Genomic DNA, 18,823 nt, shown 5'->3' with positions numbered 1-18,823 from the left:
CACGCCACCCACATGAAAGCAGAGCCTCATGGGAAGTGTAGTCTTCTTTGCAGTGCTAGAGTACGCTGGAGATGCTTTAGGGCTCGTTGGCACCATGTCAGCAGAGCTGCATTGATCTGTATTGACCTACGCAAGGGCACATAGATGACAATTGTTTCCTTTGTGTCTTCTTCACATTATGACGCTTGCATTTTTAAACACCACACTTCACAGAATGTCACTGCAGCGCCGCGCAACACACTACAGTGCATAGAGTTGAAGTGTTATTTCACCGATCCTTTAATACATTTTTAAAATGAGATAAAAAATAAAGAGTGTGATGTGTTAAAACAACGCATCACACTTCCCCTACACAGCGCACACCCGCGTTTTACAGTGTGGGGCGGGTTGGCGTGAACGAGTCCTTAGAGCAGTGTTTCTCAACCTTTTTTCAGACAAGACACCCTTTAAAATTATGGACAGTCCCGAGGTACCCTTTAAAATTATGGACAGTCTTGAGGCACCCCATTCTAAAATTATGGACAGTCCCGAGGCACCCTTTAAAATGATGGACAGTCCCGAGGCACCCTCTAAAATTATGGACAGTCCCGAGCCACCCTTTAAAATTATGGATAGTCCCAAGGCACCCTTTAAAATTATGGACAGTCCCGAGGCAACCTTTGAAATTATGGAAAGTCCCGAGGTACCTTTTAAAACGATGGACAGTCCCGAGGCACCCTTTAAAATTATGGACAGTCCCGAGGCACCCTTTAAATTTATGGACAGTCCCGAGGCACCCTTTAAAATTATGGACAGTCCCAAGGCACCCTCTAAAATTATGGACAGTCTTGAGGCACCCTTTAAAATTATGGACAGTCCCGAGGCACCCTCTAAAATTATGGACAGTCCCGAGGCACCCTTTAAAATTATGGACAGTCTTGAGGCACCCTTTAAAATTATGGACAGTCCCAAGGCACTCTCTAAAATTATGGACAGTCCCAAAGTACCTTTTAAAATGATGGACAGTCCCGAGGCACCCTTTAAAATTATGGACAGCCCAGAGGCACCCTTTAAAATTATGGACAGTCCCAAGGCACCCTTTAAAAATATGGAAAGTCCCAAGGTACCTTTTAAAATTATGGACAGTCCTGAGGCACCCTTTAAAATTATGGACAGTCCCGAGGCACCCTTTAAAATTATAGACAGTCCCAAGGCACCCTCCAAAATTATGGACAGTCCCGAGGCACCCTTTAAAATTATACACAGTCCCGAGGCACCCTCTAAAATTATGGACAGTCCCAAGGCACCCTTTAAAATTATGGACAGTCTCGAGGCACCCTTTAAAATTATGGACAGTCTCGAGGCACCCTTTAAAATTATGGAAAGTCCTGAGGAACCCTTTAAAATTATGGACAGTCCCGAGGCACCCCATTCTATAATGTAAAAACTATTCTAATAGTTTTATATAACGCAACAACATCCACACATGTAGGACACCCAACATTGGAGGTGATTATTCTTCCAAAGCAAATACACTTTTGCACACTGGTCCTGATATGTGCATTTGTAAGATATGCACTTCATTTGATATTTCACAGGAATTTCCTTTGGACTTTTTATTTATACATAACGTGTTTTATGTACCATATATGTAGTGGGGATTTGTTTATGTTGGGCTGCACTTACATATGAACCTATTTATGGTACTGACTAGTATTCCAACGTTTCTCCTCTCCCTCAGATTTTTTCCATCACTGAGCTAATGTGACCCCAGTACTGATGGAGAGGGGCATGGGAGTGTCAAACTAGGATGCTGTGTAGGCAACCGACATCTTCCTTATCAACTGATGATGTAATTGGTTATCGGTACCTAGAATGTTGTACAATGAAAACCTCTGGCTTTGTGTAACTAAAAGACTTGTTCCACCCTTTGGCTTGTATGCAAGTTTTGGGTAATTTTTAGACATTTTGCCAAGGCACCCCTGAAGAAACCTCAAGGCACCCAGGTTTCCTGGGCACCCTGATTGAAAAAGGCTGGTTTAGAGCAACCTTTCCCAACCCTTCTTAACCACTTGCCTATTGGGCACTTCTACCCCCTTTCTGCCCAGGCCAATTTTCAGCTTTCAGCGCTGTCGCACTTTGAATGACAATTGTGCAGTCATGCAACATTGTACCCATATGAAATTTTGATAATTTTATTTCATACAAATAGAGCTTTCTTTTGGTGGTATTTAATTGCCGCTGTGTGTGGTTTTTTTTTGTGCTATAAACAAAAAAAGAGCAAAAAATTGGAAAAAAAGTTTTTCTTTGTTTCTGTTATAAAATTTTCCAAACAGGTCATTTTTCTCCTTCACTGAGTGCGTTGGTGAGGCTGCACTGATAGGCAGCACTGATGGGCACTGATAGGCAGCACTGATGGGCACTGATAGGCAGCACTGATGGGCACTGATGAGGTGGCACAGATAGGTAGCACTGATGGGCACTGATAGGAGGCACTGATAGGCGGCACTGATGAGCTGGCACTGATGATACTGCACTGACAGGCGATACTGATGGGCAGCACTGCTGGGCACTGATCGGTGGCACTGTTGGGCAACATTGATGGGCGGCTGTGCTGGGCACTGATGGGCGTCACTGATGGGCAGCACTGATGGGTGGCACTGCAGGGCACAGGTGGGTGGCACTGATGGGTACAGGTGGGCGGCACTGATGGGAACTGATCATCAGTGCCGTCCCTTTGCTGACAATTGCCGGTTCTCGGCAGTACTTTCCTCAAGCTGTGACAGTATGAGGAAAGTGCAGCCGATAACTGGCAACTGTATTTATCCGGTGATCTGCTGTGTCAATGGACACAACTGATTATGTGGTAAAAGGCCGCCATGATCGGCCGTTTTCCATATGACATGATCAGCTGTGTTTGCAGGACACAGCAATCACCCTCGGTGCTGGTCGTCATCCCAGAACCAGAGAACCACACTGTAGCCGTCCTTCGGCTATAGCACAGTTGGGAACTGGTTAATGAGATTCTAAAGGCTAATTATTTTCTTTTTGGTAAAATTTCTCTACTTACCTACTATGTGTAGAGGTTTTGCCCAGAGCAGTCTGGATCCTCCTCTTCTCGGGTCCCCTGCAGGCTCTCCTGGCTCCTCCTGTCTGTCTGGAGCAGCTTGCTGTGGGGGCACCCGCTGCTCTGTGTATCTGTTCAAACACGGAGCTGTGGCTTGGCCCCACCCCATCTCCTTATTGGCTAAGGCTCCAACCTGCTGTCTCAGCCAATGAGGAGGCAGAGACCCGGGACAGCCAAGGCTCTCATTCACATCGCTGGATCGTGATGGGGTTCAGGTAAGTATTGAGGGGGCTGGGGGAGCTGCTGCACACGGAAGGCTTTTTACCTTCATGCATAGAATTCATAAAGGTAAAAAATCTCCAGCCTTTACAACAGCTTTAAGCCTCATACACACGTGGTGAAAATCGAACAGACAATACAGATTTTGGAGCGATCGTATGATAATCTGATTGTTAGTACACAGCTTTCAAGAGCCGATCACGACAGCTCATGCACAATTATCTGAAGGGACAAGCATGAAAAATGTTTTTGTAAATTACAGAACAAATGATTGTCATTTAATCAGTACAGTATTCATCAGTCAAAAATCGAGTGACCAAGACTGCACATGCTCGGGAAACGAGATAATAATCCATAACAATACAATACATTTTATAGTCATGGGAAGTTGTATTCTTCCTTACAAAAATTTGTATGTCTTTAGTAACCTATTTGTTTTCAATATAAGACTAGCATGCAAAAAAAAAATATAGACAATCATTCCTCATTGTGTGTACTAGGCTTATATCTCATCATATATGTTATATTCTGCTCATACTATTTCTGCGCAATCAGCCATACTCCAGTGATACACTATACAATCTGACTGTACAATCTCTTTTAGACCTACTAACAGCTATGTAATATAAAGCCCTGTTAAATGAGATAGTAATTGATTGGATTGTATAGGTTTGTCCTCATATTACATAGTTTTGGTAAATGTAAATTATATTGTACAATCTGATTGTATTCTGAAGGGCCTTAGATCTATCAAATCTATATAAATCTTTTCAGACATGTTATAATTTGGTTGTACAATCTCCTTTAGATCTACCATTATGTAGTGCAAGGGTCGTCCTGATTGGATACATATTGAGTGAATAGATTAGGTAGCTCCTCATATTGCATAGATTTGGTAAATCTATAGTTAATTGTACAGAGGTTGCACCTTGTATGGTGAGTCTAGTATGAGGAACTGCCTAAATAATCCAATCAGGCAGGCCATTGCGCTACATACTTGCTGGTAGATCTAAAGGAGGTTGTACAATAAGGCCTGGTTCATATCTGTGCCGGTTTGCACAGACATGGCAGCCCATTCATTTGAATGGGCTGCTGTGCCTGTGTTATCCACAGAAAAAAAGGTGCATGCACTTTTTTCCAAATGCGGCTCCAGGAAAATCACATGAGATGTGTGGGGGTGCTATTAAGAACGAGTGGCAGCCAGGCGTGTCTCTACAGAGCAGCGTGATTAGGATGTAGGTGGTTTCAAGTGTGGGAGCCGCTGCAATTCCCGCAATCACCCACACAGGTTTGAGCCAGGCCTCAAATTGTAACGTGTGTGGCAAGCGCAACACGAGGAACCCTTCAAATAACTTTCCGGTCTCTGAGAACCCCTTCTAATAGTTATTATACCTACAGCTCATGACACAGTAAGCTATAGATTAAAGAATAAGGAATGAAAGTGGGGCATGTAGCATATTCAGGGCTGCTGTTAGAAACCATGGGGCCCCATACAGCCAACCTGACAGGCCCCCCCTCCCCAAAAAAAAAACCTCAGTTTACTATGCTTTGGTTATGAATGAACACAGTGAGTGATCGGTACAGAGCACTTATTGTGTTCATCCAGAAAAGAAAGGGGCTGGTAAAATGTGACATATTTACCGGACCCTTCAACCACTCTCCATCCTGAAGGATCCCATTGTGTGCTTGCACCTGCTGGCAGGACGGAGGGGAAGATAGCTGGGGGCACACAGGGGGCTTGAGCAGCATGGGGAAACATATGGTGCACAGGGAGGGTGATAAGGTGCGACAGGGGGGCAATTACTGGAACCAATCCCCTATATGGCTCTCTCTGCAGCAGCTGAAAGCCAGAGGGAGGGAGAGCTTCAGAGAGAGCTATACAGGGAATTGGTTCCAGTAATCGCCCCGTCACACCTTATCACCCTCCCTGTGCACCATACATTTCCCAATGCTGCTCAGGCTCCATGTGTGCCACCTCCCCCCCCCCCCTCAGTTCTGCCAGCTATCCTCCCCTTCTATTCAGAAATTGCACCCCCACCGTGCCAATCACCCTCCCTGCCCACATTTGATTCACCCAGCTGCCTGGGCCCCCCTGCTGGCCTGGGCCCCATACAGGAGGACTGGTGGTACCTCCTTATCCACAGCCCTGAGCATATTTGACACCCTGGGCTGCTCTATAAGACAAAATTACTGCCAATGATAATAATGAAATGAAACAAATAAGGCCTCATTCACATGGGCATACTAGGAAGCAGCGGTGTCCCAATAGACATGAATGGGACTGCCTCCATGTACCTGTGTATCTGCCGCCAAGCAGTTCCATTCATGTCAATGGCGGCTGCTCCCAATTTAACATCCATGTAGGTGTGGGTGCAGCCACACAGTTGTCATATTGGGACCAGTGGCTGTATCCATGCAATGGCTGTGTTCCTATTGACATGAATGGGACTGCCTTCATGGGGATGCAAAAAACACCTGTGTATCCATGGGCGGCCCAAACACAGGCCTATGCCTAAGTACACCCATGTGAAGGAGGCCAAGTGAGAACCAAAGTGGAACTACACTTCTCTAACCTTCAGTGATGCAGCATCCCTAAGCTACCCACCCGGCCCCAGCAGCTGACATCTTTGGGCGGCTGCTTTCATTGGCCGGGCAGGGGTGAAGTCATTCCCAAGCATGCCTTTGTCAGGAGCAGAGCTCTTCTTTTTTCTTTCCGGCTCAGCGGCGACGTCATTCATCGTGATTGACGTTGGATCTGTGTCGTGGGACTAAAACATGCCCATTCTAAAACACGCCCATACTCCAGAGCTGTGTGCCGTAAAAAGTGACTCCCGCATACATGTGTGAGAGTGACGTCATCGTGGCTCGGCCATTCAAGCCGCCGGAGCCCGTGAACCTGGAAGGAGTGGATGAAGATGGAAGCCCTGTCAGTGGTGACAACGAGGGCTTTGTTTTAAGGTAAGTTTCACACAATGTGCTAGTAAGCGATGCGATGCGAAGCATACTAGCACATTATGCCATTGTCTTGCAGGTTTTTTTTTTAAAAGGTCACAATTTACTACCACTTTAACACCCATTAGTGCGCATTAATGCATTTTAATGGCCAGAACTCTGCCCAATAGAATGCATTAGCGTCAGACACGGGAAGACATATGAATGCATGTTAATATGCATGCAAAAAGGCAGCTTTTAAGTGTAATTTTGATTGTAAAAGCTCCTGTAGCTCATAAAACGTTTTTGAGCTGCACAGTGTGCCTGAGGCCTTGCACTAATCAATACAGAACAGATCAACACCGATCCACTGACATGGTGTGGACGAGTTCCAATATAAGTGACAGTGACAAGAGCCAGCTATAGTTCTGTTCAGGCTGCAGTGCTCCTCCTGTCCAGAAGGTGTCGCTGTTGGCACTGCAGCGGCGCTCTGTGTGGCGGTGGGGGTGTCGGTGGTGAGGTGTATCCCGGCCAGCTGTGCTCTCTGTGGTAGTCAGTCGGTATGTCGTGTGTGCTGTGTTGCTTCAGGTGGTGCGGGGATGGCGGCTCTGGGCACATTCCGCTCAAGGAGATGCCGGCCGTACAGCTGGACACTCAACACATGGGTGAGACTGGGGGGGGCGGGTGTACTGGCCTGGGGGGATTTATAGGGTGGGTGCCTCCTCCTCCATGTCCGCTCCTACACAGTCCTGTCCCCAGGCTCCAGACACAGTGCATGTCTATGTGTATAGATAAATATGTGTGTATGTATGTGTATATATATATATATGACAGATGTGCGTGTATAGATAAATGTATGTGTGTGTATATATATATATATAATGTGTGTGTGTATATATATGACAGATGTATGTGTGTTTAGATAAATATGTGTGTGAGTATCTATGACAGGTGTGTGTGTATATTATTATTATTATTATTATTATTATACAGGATTTATATAGCGCCAACAGTTTGCGCAGCGCGTTACAATATAAGGGAGACAGTACAATTACAATACATTTCAGTACAGAAGGAATGTGAGGGCCCTGTTCATGGAGCTTACAATCTAAAGGAGATATATATGTGTGTGTATATAGATCTGGGTATGTGTATAGATAAATATATTTATGTGTATATATATATATATATATCTGGGCAGCACAGGGGCTAAATAATTAGCACTTCTGCCTGGCAGTACTAGGGTCGTTGGTTCGTATCCCAGCCACAGCACCACCTGCCTGGAGTTTCCATGTTCTCCCTGTGTCTGTGTGGGTTTCCTCCGGGTATATATGTGTATGTATGAATGTGAGTTAGGGACCTTCAATTGTACGCTCCTTGAGGGTTAGGGACTGATGTGAATGTACAATATATATGTGTAAAATATGGCGTAAATTGACGGCGCTATATAAGTACCTGAAATAAATATATATCTGTGTGTGTGTGTATATGTGTATGTATGTGTGTGTGTGTGTATATATATATATATATATATATATATATTGTGTGTGTGTGTGTATATAAGAGATCAGCCATAACATTATGACCACTGACAGGTGAAGCGAATAACACTTTATCGTTACAGTGGCATGTGAAGGTCAGTGGGATATATTAGGCAGCAAGTGAACATGTTGTCCCTGAAGCTAATGTTTAAAACAGAAAAAAATGTTAATTGCAGTTTGTTGTGTATGGGGCTGTATAGCCACAGAGACCGGTCAGGGTACCCATGCTGACCCGTGTCCACAGCCATAAGAACCTACAATGGGCAGTTGAGCATCAGAATTGTCCCCTGGAGCAATGGAAGAAGGTGGTCTGGTCTGATGAATCGCGTTTCTTTTTCCATTGTGTGGATGGCCTGGTGTGTGTGTGTGTCACTACATGGGGAACAGATGGCAGCAGGGTGCAGTACAGGAAGAAGGCAAGCTGGTGGAGGCAGTGTGATGAATTGGGCAATGTTCTGCTGGGAATCCTTGGTTCCTACCATCATATGGATGTTACTTGACATGTACACCACCTACCTACACATTGTTACTGCCAGAGTACACACCTTCATGGAAACTGTATTCCCCGATGGCAGAGGCCTCTTTCAGCAGAGTATTGCATTCTGACACACTTCAGAAATAGTTCAGGAATGGTTTGAGGAAACAACAAGAAGTTTGAGGTGTTGACTAACCTCCAAATTCTCCACATCCCAATCCTACCAAGCATCTGTGGGATGTGTTGGAAAAATACAGTTGATCCATCCACCTCCCAACTTATAGGATCTGCTACTGAAGGCTTGGTGCCAGATACCAGCATACCTTCAGAGGTCTAGTGGAGTCCATGTCTTTTTTATAAATTTATATATATATGACATCACACCATTTGAGAGCAGGAGTAAGTGTTTCTTGTCTTTCCAAGGCTCTGGTGTTCAACCTGTGGCCCCTTGGAGCCCCTGCATACAAGTGGCCCCTTGGAGTCTCTGTTTTGCTTCAGGCTCATAGGAGGTTGTATCAAAAGTTTCAAGACTATTTTTGTAACACCAGCAGATGGCAGCACAACACACAGTCACAGGAAGCACCAACCTTCATAAGTCAGTATGCCAAAAGACATCACCCTGTGTACATCGGGAGCTGTGCAACTGGTGGTATTCTGACCACATGCATTACGATATCTGCTATTTCATCATGGACAGCAAGTTAGAACAAAGAGCGAATGTGCAATTATCATAAAACTGGGCAAATCTGCCACAGAGACATCTGACATTCTGCAAGTTTACAGCAATGCTACAATGAGTCATTCAAGGTTTTTTGAGTGGGACACAGGCTTTAAGAGTGGAAGAACTTCACTGGAAGATGACGAGATCAGGAAGACCTTCAATGAGCTCAACCCCTGAAAATGCCAAGATGAAGATTCAGCTCAAAGTTTCCAGTTTTGTTCTTTGTTCTAATTAGCTGTCAATGATAAAATAGCAGACGTGAAGGTCAGTGCTCCCTGTGACTGTGCGTGCAGCCTGGTGCTGCCATCTGTTGGCTTGTTACAAAACTAGTCTTAAAACGTTTTGATACCACCTCGTATAACGTCTTCTTGTCAATGTCTCCTATTGCTTATCCCCAGGTTCCCATTGAATGTCTGCCCTGCAGATTACGCCTTACTTCTTGTCCTGGTGACAATGGTTTTACTAGTCAGGAATTGAGGGAAATCTGCCACAGTGGTGGAGCTTCTAGCTTTTCCCTGCCTACCTAAAGAGAGCATTTTATTTCTGTTTGTGTTGCTGTTGGAGAGTTCTTCTCACTTCTAGTCTGGTAAAATGACCGGAACCAAGGACCAATCTCCAGTCTAAAAACCTTTTCAGAGGTTCTCATCCTTTCCCAACTCTATCCACAACTGTGAAAAACATTAAACTACACTCAGCAATAAGTGTATAAGATGACAAATTCTGATTGTACCACCAGAGATGCCATAACACAAGCTGCAGCCAACAAACAAATCTGATTAAAAATGCTGTTTAGGAAATGTAAAGCTGCTCATGTTACAATCCGGCTGTAGAATAGCTTTACAATTTACTTTACAGTTACCAGCAAATGTGTAGTGCCAGGGCTATCCTAATCCATCCATTAATTTAATATCCAGTTGGGTAGTCCCTTGCATTATATAGTTGTCCAGTCTAAAGCTCCTCACATATGTTACAATTTGACTGTACAATCTCCTTTTGGATCCACCAACAGTTATGCAGGGTCTGCCTGTTTGAATACAGAATGATTGGCTAGTTGAGGTTCCTATATTATGTAGTTTTGGTATATCTAAAATTGTACAAAGACTGTATGGTCAGATTGTAACGTGTATCAAGAATATAAGAAATATATTACTTGTTACTACTATTGTAGTAAGTGTGGATGGCTTTACATCTGGCTTGCATTAAGTTGGAACAGGGCTCGACAAATCACAGGTCACCATGGCGACTAGAAATTGCGATCTGTCGCCTGGGTTCACACACTGCCTCCCATAGATTTCAGTGGGGGAGTCGTGCCCTGTAGACTTCAGTGGGGGAGTCGGCCCTGTAGACGTCAGTGGGGGCGTCGCGCCCTGTAGACGTCAGTGGGGGCGTCGCGCCCTGTAGACGTCAGTGGGGGCGTCGCGCCCTGTAGACGTCAGTGGGGGCGTCGCGCCCTGTAGACGTCAGTGGGGGAGTCGCGCCCTGTAGACGTCAGTGGGGGAGTCGCGCCCTGTAGACGTCAGTGGGGGAGTCGCGCCCTGTAGACGTCAGTGGGGGAGTCGCGCCCTGTAGACGTCAGTAGGGAAACTCCTGTCCATAACAACACTTATCTCTGCATGCCATTCTACTCTTTCACTTGCGAATCTGGAATGCACCGCTACAAACTTGCACAGGACTCTTTTCATAGTGCCACTCAAAACGCAATGCGGGTGGATCGCATCTGTGTGAACCACCTCAATAGGAACACAAAATATCTAGCCTGTCAAGTGAATCGGAGAGTTTTAAAACAAATCCAGAATTGCTGTGGTATCCGTGATCACATCACGTGATCACGGACACAGCTGATCACGTGATGTGGTAAAAGGCCAATCATACCGGCCTTTTACCACGTGATCAGCGGTGTCCAATGACACGCTGATCACAGGGAAATGCAAGTGCCGGTTCTCGGCTGCACTTTCCTCACGCTGTCAGATCGTGAGGAAAGTACTGCCGAGAACCGGCAGTTGTCAGAGCGGGGATCGGCACCGATCATCAGGGCACTGATGATCGGTGCCCAGCAATGCCACCCGCAAGTTCCGCCCACCTGTGCCCAGCAGTGCGCCCACTAGCTCCGCCCACCTGTGCCCAGCAGTGCCCACCCACCAGTGCCACCCACCTGTGCCCGCCCACTAGTGCCGCCCACCAGTGCCACCCACCAGTGCAGCCCAGCAGTGCTGCCAGTCAGTGCCACCAGTCAGTGCCCAGGGGTTGTGCCAATCAGTGCCGCCAGTCAGTGCCCAGCAGTGATGCCAGTCAGTGCCGTCTATCAGTACCCATCATCAGTGTCACCTATCAGTGCCGCCTATCAGTGCTGCATATTAGTTCCGCCTATCCGTGACACCTCATTAGTGCTGTCTATCAGTGCCGCCTATCCGTGCCACCTCATTAGTACTGCCTATCAGTGCCCATCAGTGCCGCCTATCAGTGCCCATCAGTGCTGCCTCATCAATGCACATCAGTGAAGGAGAAAAAATACCTGTTTGAAAAATTTTATAATAGAAACAAACTTTTTTTCAAATTTTTTGCACTTTTTAAACTTATAGCGCAAAAAGTAAAGCGCCCAGTGGCGATTAAATACCACCAAAAGAAAGCTCTATTTGTGAGAAAAAAATGATCAAAATTTCATATGGGTACAATGTTGCATGACCGCGCAATTGTCAATCAAAGTGCGGCAGCGCTGAAAGCTGAAAATTGGCCTGGTAAATAAGGGGGTATAAGTGCCCTGTAGGCAAGTGGTTAAAGCTGGCCATACATGGCTCACATTTTGGCCTATTGCTGCTGAATCAGCCAAGGTTCAAGCTGTGAGCAGCCCTTTTGGTACCACCTGGATGGACAAACTTCAGTTGAAAAATCGATGGTATATTATCCGCTGAACAGTGCCTGCAGTCATTGATTGGGTATTCTGACAGCTGTGGGTGCCTGAGTTGTCTGAATACAATAGCCATCGGTGGAGTTTCCTGTTAGAATCTATTAGATTTCTCTTGTTCAGCCTTCAGGTGCACAAGAGAAATCTATGTGTATGGCTAGCTAACCTAAAGCTGCCCATAGATGGATCGAATTCAGCTGATTCAGCAGGGGGGAATTCAAGCAGGAATGTTAGAAAACATTTGCCTTCATGAAATATTCAAGGCTACCTGTAAATGGCTATATAAAGGTAAGTAGCGCTCGGCCCAACCTAATTTTGTTCCAGCAGTAGACCGGAAGTTCCCGTACTGCGGATGCTACATACAGTTTACACAGCATTCAAAGCAGGCACATTTCTTTGTGAAGGAAACAGTTTTTGGGGGCTAGTTTGGTCCAGAGAAACTATAATGATTTTGTTCACACATGCAGCCAGGGTGCAGTAAAACCAGGCGGTTGAGCCCTGACCGCATGAACACTGACATGCAGCTGCTCACAGCTGTACACACGCCAAGGGAGCAGCAAAATTTATACAGCATGTCACTTTCAGCAGGCTTTGCCGCCACTGAACGCGACAAATGGATTAAATCAGGTGGTGGTGAGTCGGTGCCTCTATGACCGAAGTTGCCAATTTATTTGCTGTGTCGCGAGGTACGGTATCTAATGTTATGACGGCATATACAGTTTCTGGGAAAACATTGTCTGATAAGCATAAGTGCGGTCTACGTAGTCAACTGACCTAAAGAGACAAAAGGACATTGCGCAGGATTGAATAACTTGGTATCTTCAGTCACCGAGGCACCAGCTAAGCGGCACTAACAATTTGCCTTCTTTGAAGCTCAGTAAGCTCTGACATGACTCGCAAGTATTACTAGCAACACACACAGTGAATGACGCAAGTGAGTCCCACCTGTTAGCTAGGTGTCTCATCACACAGTGGAGGCAAAAGAATGTTACATCACTTCCGCTTTCAACGTGAAACATGTCACTTTCACACCTGCTAATCATGTAGTGTTTCTATTCTTTTTGTCTAACCCCTGTATGTGCCTTACCTGTGGAACTGCTATGGAATCAGGGAATTTCTGTAATAATTGCCAATGCTTCAGTGATCATTGCTGTCTGCTGGGTTTTCTCAATTAATTCAGAGCATTTTCTTAATGAATGTGGTAGGGATCATGACATTACCACCCCTCCTCTCCTCCCTGTCCAATCAGAGAACACCTTGCATTCAATGAGGGAATTACGGAGGTCGCTCTGTGAATGGTGGCGGTGCTGAGTGAATGACCCCCTGTGTTCACTAAGCAGCAGGGCAGCCCCTCATGATGGAATCCAGAAGACAACTGCAGCAATGACTGTAGATGCAGTGCCTACCACAGTGATTCTCCGCTTCCACAGTTGTCCCACAGGTATTTATGTGTACCTATGGTATGTGTACTTCCGTTGATCAAAGCTGGACCAAGTAACTATGGAATGGCAACTCATGCCTGGAGATCAGTTGTAAGCAGTGCAATATTTTCGAATACCTCCTTGTCTCAGGCTGCTCATCACAACTTCTTTTTTTACAATATATGTATTTATCGTTAGTACTTGCTTTATCTGGGTCAGTGTACCCACAGAGATGGTTGGCTCTGAGGAAGAGGTTGTGTCCTCGAAACATGTTAGCCAGTTGGCCATCCAGGGTTCCATCGTATGGACTCAGATGTTGTTTGAATCATACATCTTGTTCAGTTTGATATGCCTGTGTTATTATGTCCATTGTGAGTATGATACCTATTTTGTTCAATAAATTATTTTAAACGATAATGCACTAGGTCGGTGCGCCCTTTTTCTGTTTCTCCATTTGTACCCACAGAGATGAGATTAGACTGAAATCCTGTGCTGGTACAAGATCTGGCTGTGTATGGATGCCTGAATTCAGGCTGGTGCACATAAGTATTTGAGATCCCTTGAAGTGCATTAGCCTTGTGTTTTTTTGTACATTTACATTGACTTGTATGGAGAGAGAAAAGCAAAGAATGTCAAATGTCTGTGTATATATATTATCTACAAACTTCCCTAAAGTAGACCTAAAGCCAGCGCTTTTTTTTTTAAAATCGGTTTTGTATAGGGTACAGAGGAAGGGTACACGGCCCCTTTCAGTTTTCTTTTTATATGCAATCTGTGTTTCATTAGGGGGATTTCACATTCTGTCCCGCAGGTTCAACAGCAAGTGGAAGGATATGTTTCCATAGTGAGAAAAATCCCCTCTTCAACAGTTGTCACAGGAACATATGTTGTCATTGGAAGATGAAGACAAATAGGGAGGATCTTCCTGACAGAGGCGGAGGTTCTGCCCAGCCCCCCACCCCCCTCCTTTGTCTGAACCTTAAAAAAAGGTTTTGCCTTTAGTTATACTTTAACTGATTGCCACCTTATCCCTGTACATTATAAATGATTAATGGGAAACAGAATGCTGCTGTATTGATCTCACCTGGTTACCTGACGTCTTAGTTATATTGTCCAAAAAAAGATTGGATTACTTGTCATCAGATGTGTAACTAAAATGTTCAAAACAAATGTTTAAGGTGAATCAAAAGCCAACTGTTTAAAGTGTTACTAAACCCAGGCGCCTGCATTCACTATATCTGGTCTCCCACAGTACACAGAACATGGAAATGCAATTATTTTAGTAAATATAAACTGCTAAATACCTTTTCTCATCAGCAGTTAGAGCAGTCTTGTGACTTCTATCAGTGTCCGGCCGAGCACTGGTTAATCCTGTAGGAGGATTTTTTATTCTGCTCTGACTATCCTATGAGGATGCATAACCCCTGACCCTCTGTGTGTTGATTAGCCCTGTGCTGATCACATGCATCCCAAAGAAAAAAAAAACTCTCTAGCAATACACACTAAACTGAGTATGTGCAGAGTGACTCCTAGAGCTCTGTACTATCAGCAGATGGGTTGGAGACAGTAGAAGAAGGGGAGGATAAGATAAGACAGGATCAAACAGCCTTTTTACACAATGCAGAGGATTAACCCCTTAGGTTCCACAGTGAGTATAACAATCATGCTTTACTGCATATACAGACTGATTTTACTGTTGTGGGTTTAGTAATGCTTTTAAAGTGGTAGTAAACTCTCATTTTCTATATTTACCTGCAGATAAGCGTTATAGTAAGGCTTACCTGTAGGTAAAATGAATATCTCCTAAACGTACACCGTTAAAGAGCGATTCTGCCAAGCAGCAGCCCGTGATGTCACCGGTGCATGCGCTCTGAAGGAACGGCATACCCGTGCGTGTCGTCCCTTCAGAGCTGTCATCACAGCTTGGTCAGTCAGCTGGCCGGAGCTTGTGAATCCGGAAGGAAAACTGTGTGGAGATGGAAGCCCTGTCAGCGATGACAGCGTGCCGCTGGAGGGCTTTGTTTCAAGGTCAGCCTCTCATATGCGGACATACTAGCACATTATGATATTGCCTTGCAGGGGGAAATTTTTATATATATTTTTTTTAAGAGCGTTTATAACAGATGGAGTGGTGAGGAGTTAGAACTGCTGTCAGGCTTGTATTGCTGTCTGTGTCTCTACTAGGAAAATGTACTCTTTCAGTTTGTCCTGGTGACCATTGTTACATGCTCTGAAAATGAAGAAGAAATCCAAGATTTTTAGTTGTTACCAGTAAAGGAATTGAGGGGAAATCTTGCAATGGGGACACTCGTTCTAGAGAAAACTGAAAGCACTTGCCTTGTTTTGGAGAGATTTTCTCTTGTTTTCTGTTCTATCTTCAGGACAGGAAGAGAAGGTAAAGTGGTTCTAAAGCCTAAAGCTTTTTTACCTCAATGTACACTCTGCATTAAGGTGAAAAAAACTGTGTCCAGAATCACTCCCAGCACCCCTCATACTTTCCTGAGCCTGATCTTGATCCAGCGCTGTGCTCAAGAGCAGCATCTCTCCCATTTCACAAGGCAGATTGATGGCAGCAGGAGCTGTTGGCTTCTGCAGCTGTCAATCAGATCCTGTGATGAGGGGGCAGGGCTGAGCCACACTGTCTGTGTCTATGGATGCACAGAGCTGGAATTGGGAGTGAGCCCACATGAGTGCCTCCATAGCAAGCAGCTTGCTATGGTGGGCACTCGGGGGGGAGGAGCAGAGAGTGCTGGCGGAGGACCCCAGAAGAGGAGGAAAATCAGGGCTGCTCTGTGAAAAACCAGCGCTAAGAGCAGGTGCATATAATGTGTTTTTTCAAAATTAAGGTTCAGAATCACTTGATTCTCTACAATGGGGTATAGTTGGTAAATACAATTAACCATTCCTGACTGGTTTGGTCCTGGCCAGCAGTACTTTGCACTTTTAAAGTACGGAGCACCATTTCCTTTTTTGCCTTCCACGTTTATTTAAATGTCAGTTTGACATTTAATTCATTGCTATACAACACGGCTCAGCTGCGATGCATAGAAATGCAAGGTTTCCAAACTGCACTGCAGCTCAACCAAAGGTTGTGTTCAAGTGTGAATAGGGCACATAGAAAAGTATGAAATAGCCCTCTTCACTTTTAAAAAAACACATTTACCAGCCTATGATGTCAGTATTGTTCTCCCTTCACACTCAGTATTTGCAGATTTTGTTTTTTTTATCTTGGATTTAGGAACTGTCTGTCACTACCTGATCACTCAGCTGCTCCTCCTGCTAAAGCATTAGGCTGGTGGACTGCAGGGAAGCTGTCCTGAAGCCTCCTAAAATGAGAAAAGTGCACCAAAAAAAAAACAAATTCCCCAAAAACCAAAAAGGCCTGCGGTTGTGTGTAACAGGCAGGAGAGAGGAGAGCGATGCCAACTTCATTTTTGGGTGAAGACCCACTTACATTCATTCATGCTGGGGCAGATGGAGCTGTCATAAACTGGAGATAGAGATGCCATTTTCCATACCTCCTATGTATACTTCATCAGGGCAAATTTTCTGGCAATTAACTTTTTAGTCAACAATGTGTAGATACATAATGACTATTGTTAGTAATGACAACTAAATTGGCATGAGACATACAAATGAGGCATAACCATAAGAAGAGATCCTGAAACATTTTAAATGCAAGTGATACATCCTAACTGACTAATAGAAAACCTTCGCAGAACATGGGAAGACCTTAAAATTAAGGAAGAATAAAAAAGAACGGTCAGTCCAAATGTTTACCACAAGTCAGCCTTCAGTGCAGCATCATTAGCACTTTTACAAAAGCTTTGCACTGCATTATGTATAGCTGCATACAGTAATTCACTTGAATGGCAGGCTGTACGTAACACCTGTGGCCAGAGGCATACTTAGAATCTTCACGGCCCTGGTGCAAGAAACCATAAAGGCCCCCCTGACCTGGGGTCATGTCCCCTCATGGTGGCGGAACGGTTGCAAATACTACCTTTGGTAGTTCCGCCACTGGTGTCAGTCGTTTTTGTTATTTTTATTTTATGTACTTAATTTTTTTTTTTTCGCTTGATGCTTGATCGGTACAGACAAGGAAGGGACCGGTAAATTACACATTTGCTGGCCCCTTTTCCTGCTCTGCATCCTGAAAGCATCCTCCGCAGCAGCCTGCCAGAGAGGGGAGGGGGGAACCTGACAGCATAACGGGGAATAAAGGGGGTCCAGGAGAGTACAGGCAGTCTGCATTGAGACATGCCGGCTCTCAAGGAGGGGGCAATCACCAATGTGGGACCCCAAGTATTCCGCAAGAGATAGGGGAGGCAGGTGAATCAGATGTAGGCAAGTAACTCGAGCTCAGTGCCTTGTGCTGGCACCAGCTTCGGGCCCCCAACAGTGGTGGAACACCAGGGCCCAGTCATAAGTGTGACCTTTGCGACCCTGGTAGTTCTGCCACTGCCTGTGGCTCCCCAGGTGTAGGAAAGTTGTGTGAAATTATGCTAACCATATAAAATGTCTAAAAAAGAAAACCCCTATTGCATGAATACCTAATTATCTTCACATGCTGCATTAGTCACCAATGTGATGTAATAGTCACTGCCATGCAATTAAGGGTATCTATTTTGATGTTTTGTTTTTTTTAATGCTTTCTCCAAACTTTTGTGAGGACACATTCACACTGGAAAGACGTGTTTCCAGCACCACAAGTGAAGGTGCTGCTCTTGCAAGATCTGCGGATGCCAGTAATGCTTCATGGTACTGCAAACGCAGTGCGTTTGCAACCACCAAACCGCATTGTACGGTACAATCTAAAAGTGTAGTGCTTGCACTAACTTTTGCATGGTTCCATGCATTTGGCATTCAAATGAATAGGATGCCAAAACCAGACTGCAAAGGAACGTGCCCTTTCCAGTGGCCCTGAAGGTTTCTACACCCCTGAAGCTTCTTATTTCAATTAAATTGTAACCCCAGCTATGGGCATTTATGGCCAGAATAGGAGAGGATCTAAACCTGCCAGGTTTCTGTAACTGTTTGTGGCTCTAGTAAGGGAGGTTCCACTCCTTTTCTTGGTGACAGCGTTGTAGCTGGTATGGGAAAGTAAGATAACACCAACACAAACCTGACAGAAGTTCTTGGCTTGGGATTGGTTCCCCACCCCAATTAGGGAAAAAATATATAGAATGTTGCTAAAAAAAACTGGCTTAATAACTTTTATAAGTCTTCGTCTTGGAGGACCAAGACTGGTAGTTTATACGAGTTATGTTGTATTCTTTTTCCTTTTTTGCTAGTTGAATGCTACTTATTGGATGCATCGCTTCATCCAGCTGTACACCCTCTATATCCATTTCACTGTGGACAATGTATTACAATCACTGTACAGGTCCTTTCAACCAGTTTTTTAGATATATTGGAACATGTGCCAGCAATCTGTAAGAAGAACCTCAGTGGAGGATAAATGATTGTAAAAATAGAAAGAATAATTTTGGTTGGAATAGAAAACA

The 18,823-nt window shown here is 44.8% G+C and overlaps 1 protein-coding gene across 1 annotated transcript in view; it reads left to right on the top strand.

Annotated features, from left to right (window-relative positions):
• Positions 1-6,757: 6,757 nt before the first annotated feature.
• Positions 6,758-18,823, top strand: part of SPRYD7 (SPRY domain containing 7) — a 35,878-nt gene continuing 23,812 nt past the window's right edge. Inside the window, exon 1 of the mRNA XM_089654383.1 lies at positions 6,758-6,921. Within this exon, the coding sequence (XP_089510509.1) occupies positions 6,819-6,921 (103 nt within the window). The 5' untranslated portion in view covers positions 6,758-6,818. The remainder of the gene's footprint in view (positions 6,922-18,823) is intronic.

This window comes from Staurois parvus, unplaced genomic scaffold (assembly GCF_062004578.1).
Source record: "Staurois parvus isolate SC_StPar_1 unplaced genomic scaffold, SC_StPar_1.0 ptg000761l, whole genome shotgun sequence".
NCBI classification, from domain to species: Eukaryota; Metazoa; Chordata; class Amphibia; order Anura; family Ranidae; genus Staurois; species Staurois parvus.
The sequence above is the reverse complement of the archived record's forward strand: the minus strand, read 5'-3'. Positions and strand labels throughout refer to the sequence as shown.